At 37.4% G+C, this 2,907-nt stretch overlaps 1 protein-coding gene across 4 annotated transcripts; it reads right to left on the bottom strand.

Moving 5' to 3' along the window:
- Positions 1-248: 248 nt before the first annotated feature.
- Positions 249-2,292, bottom strand: COL5 (CONSTANS-like 5). Of its 4 annotated transcripts, none has more exons than XM_085731855.1 (3): positions 1,430-2,292; positions 939-1,339; positions 249-660 (listed from the first exon to the last, which is right to left on the bottom strand). In XM_085731855.1, the coding sequence occupies exons 1-2, from the start codon at positions 2,168-2,170 to the stop codon at positions 947-949; spliced, it is 1,134 nt and encodes a 377-aa protein (XP_085587981.1). In that variant the 5' UTR covers positions 2,171-2,292; the 3' UTR covers positions 249-660; positions 939-946. The 4 variants fall into 4 exon arrangements, with proteins under 4 accessions (XP_085587981.1, XP_085587983.1, XP_085587980.1 ...); XM_085731857.1 differs by having other exon boundaries at positions 939-1,336; XM_085731854.1 differs by having other exon boundaries at positions 249-1,339.
- Between the last annotated feature and the right edge of the window lie 615 nt (positions 2,293-2,907).

Genomic DNA, 2,907 nt, shown 5'->3' with positions numbered 1-2,907 from the left:
TCCAAGTTTAAGAGTACATCTAGAAGATAATTAGATAGATCTAGAAGTTGATGTATCTAGAAGATACATCGATTATTCATAAATTTTTAGATTCATTAGATAATTGATGTATCTAAAAGATACATCGATTATTTAATGAATGTGAAAATAAAAATTATTTTTATACTATATGTGACCGGTGGAATATAGTATAAAATAGATAAAATGATGGGAAGAGAGGAAGTATATAATATACGCGGACAAAAAAGTTGACTGGGAAAGTTAATATATATACTTCAGAAAAAAGAAAAATACGGATACAGATACAGCTGGAGAAAAGGAGTGGCACCCCATCCAATAGGAATGGGGATACAGATACAGATCCGTGATCTGATCCCATTAGAAAAAGACACTTTTCTTTTTTCTCAAAATAGATTTCAATCAAACAGTGAAATATGATTCATTTTACAGTACAGATTCTAATTCTACACCAGATTAATACTATCAACAAAAAGTCCCGTAAAAAAGTTCTCCTTTCTTTAACAAGCAAAAGTAAAAAACGGGCTTTTTTACTCCAGACAAATCTTCAATTCAAGTCCAGCCAAGCTTTTTCACCATGCTCTTGCTCTGCCCCCATACCGTACAACCGCGCCAAATCTAACAAATTCACCACTTTTCATCCTAATAATAATAATAATCAACATTATTAAAACAGTTGATCCAGTTGGTAAGAAATCGACTGATAAAGACCTCATTAGTGCGCGATGTGTAAATATCTCTGTCTTTGTCTCTGATCTTGATCTGAGGGACTCAACTAATTATCTGAACTTTTAATTAGCAATAAAAACAAAATAATCAAACGGTTCCCACAGAATCATCATCACTAATCATTAGTATTATTCTAACACATTGAAACCATGGTATAGGAGATTCATACTCCTATCCTCTGTTATCCTGACCTTGTTTACTAAAAAGTGGGAACGACGCCGTATGGACAGTCCATTAGCATAGATGAAGGAACTGCGAGAGGATCAGCAGGGTTATAGAGACGGTCCACATCCGAGTCAATTTCGGTTCGTTTAGCGAACCGGCCTTTAATTCTAGGCCGGGTTTCTGCATAAGCTTTTCGAGAAGCATAACGAATAGTCTTCTCGAATTTTCGGTTCTTCCTCTTCTCTCTGTACCTCATAACCCTCGCTTCACGATCCATTCCACATAATTGTGTTGCTCCTTGCACCACCCCTTGGTTACTATTCACACCCCCTGAAACCATCGATTCCGATCCAAAATTGTATGATATCTCTGACACCGTGTTTGCATCTGGCACCACTCCTACGTCAAGTGAAGATGACGAAACCTGCTAATAACAAACCAAATCATTATTAATTAATTAATTAACTTCTAATGACACTTATTACTTAATTAATCAAATCATTAATTAATTACTTACGCTATGGCTAATGGAATGTGATGGATAGTTAAAGGAAGATAGCTTCGATCTGCAAAAATCAATGTCAAAGCAACCTTCTGAGTTATGATTCATCATCCGCGCTGGAGTAGGTTTAGTTTGAACAGGAACAACGCTATCGTTCATGGCGTTGCTGCAGTTAATATTGTTCTGGAAATTGTTTGAGTAATCAAAATCAAGAAATGGATCCATATCAGAGAAGAACATCTCTCTAGTTTTGATATCTTGAGTTTCATTGAGTTTGGATCCGAAATTAGGATTCGGAATCAGCCACGCAGCTGCTTCAGCATCATCTTGACCGTAACCGTCGTCAGTAGGAACAACGAAATTGAAAGACGCGGCTGCTGCAGCAGCGGCGGTGGAGGATTTGACGACGGATTCAGCGGAGTCAAAGAAAGGCTCGACGGGAACACGTTCGTGACGACGAGCGAGTGGATTGGCGGAGTGGATGTCGGAATCGCACGTGACGCATAGAGCAGCTGCGTCAGCTTTGCACGTGACGGAAGCTGGTGCTTGTTCACAAACTTCACACATCCAGACGCGCTCGTGGCGGGAAGAGAGTTTGTTAGCAGAGTGAATGGTGGAATCACAGTTGATGCATAGAAATGCAGAATCAGAACGGCAAAAAAGCGCGGCGGGAGTAAGCTTGCAAGAATCACATAGCTTAGGTGGCACACTCCAGCCGCTTCGAAAACTCTTTAGTCCTCCTCTTTCAATACCCATCTTATGTTATGTTATGCTACAACTACTAATGAAATCGCTTATTTATTTTGTTACAAACGCGCTTCTTAGCTTATTTGAATGGGAGGATAATATAATGTTGTTTGAATGAATTTGAGTTGGGTGAGTTTGATGATTTCTTAGGGTGCGGTTTTTGTAATATGTATGTATAGTCAAGTGACTGGTCATAGAGAGGAAATCTAGGTAATGACGAATGAAAAGGGGACACGTGGGTGAGTATTAGCCATGTAAAAATGGTTCGCTCAAAACAACAAAAGTATTAAAAAATAAGAGTAATGATATTTTGACATCCATTTGATGACAACTTTGTTGATAACCTTATTTTTCTCACTTCTTATTGGTCAAAAACAATGAACAGAGAAAAAGGAAGAGAGAGGATAACAACATCATGTGAGTATGAGAGAGAAAGTTGTCCAAAAATTATCAAAAAGTGGTTGTCAAAATATCATTTCTCAAAAAATAAATACTACCTCCGTCCCGGTATAATTGACCTACTTTGGTTTTTCACACAGATTAAGAAAAGTGTATAAATAAAAGGGAAAGTGGAATATATTGTATTGGGAATGATAAAAGTAGTATTATTTAGTGTTATATTGTATTGGGAATGATGAAAGTTGTATTGAAAATTGAAATGAGTCAGTTATTTTGGGACACTTTTTTTTAGAAAATGGGTCAGTTATTCCGGGACGGAGGGAGTATTAGATATGTATTGGGGAGTA

Source organism: Medicago sativa, chromosome 8, assembly GCF_051527215.1.
Source record: "Medicago sativa cultivar Bolivia chromosome 8, Bolivia_mono, whole genome shotgun sequence".
In the NCBI taxonomy this organism is placed as follows: domain Eukaryota; kingdom Viridiplantae; phylum Streptophyta; class Magnoliopsida; order Fabales; family Fabaceae; genus Medicago; species Medicago sativa.
Note: the sequence above shows the minus strand (reverse complement) of the source record. Positions and strands in the feature narration are given on the sequence as shown.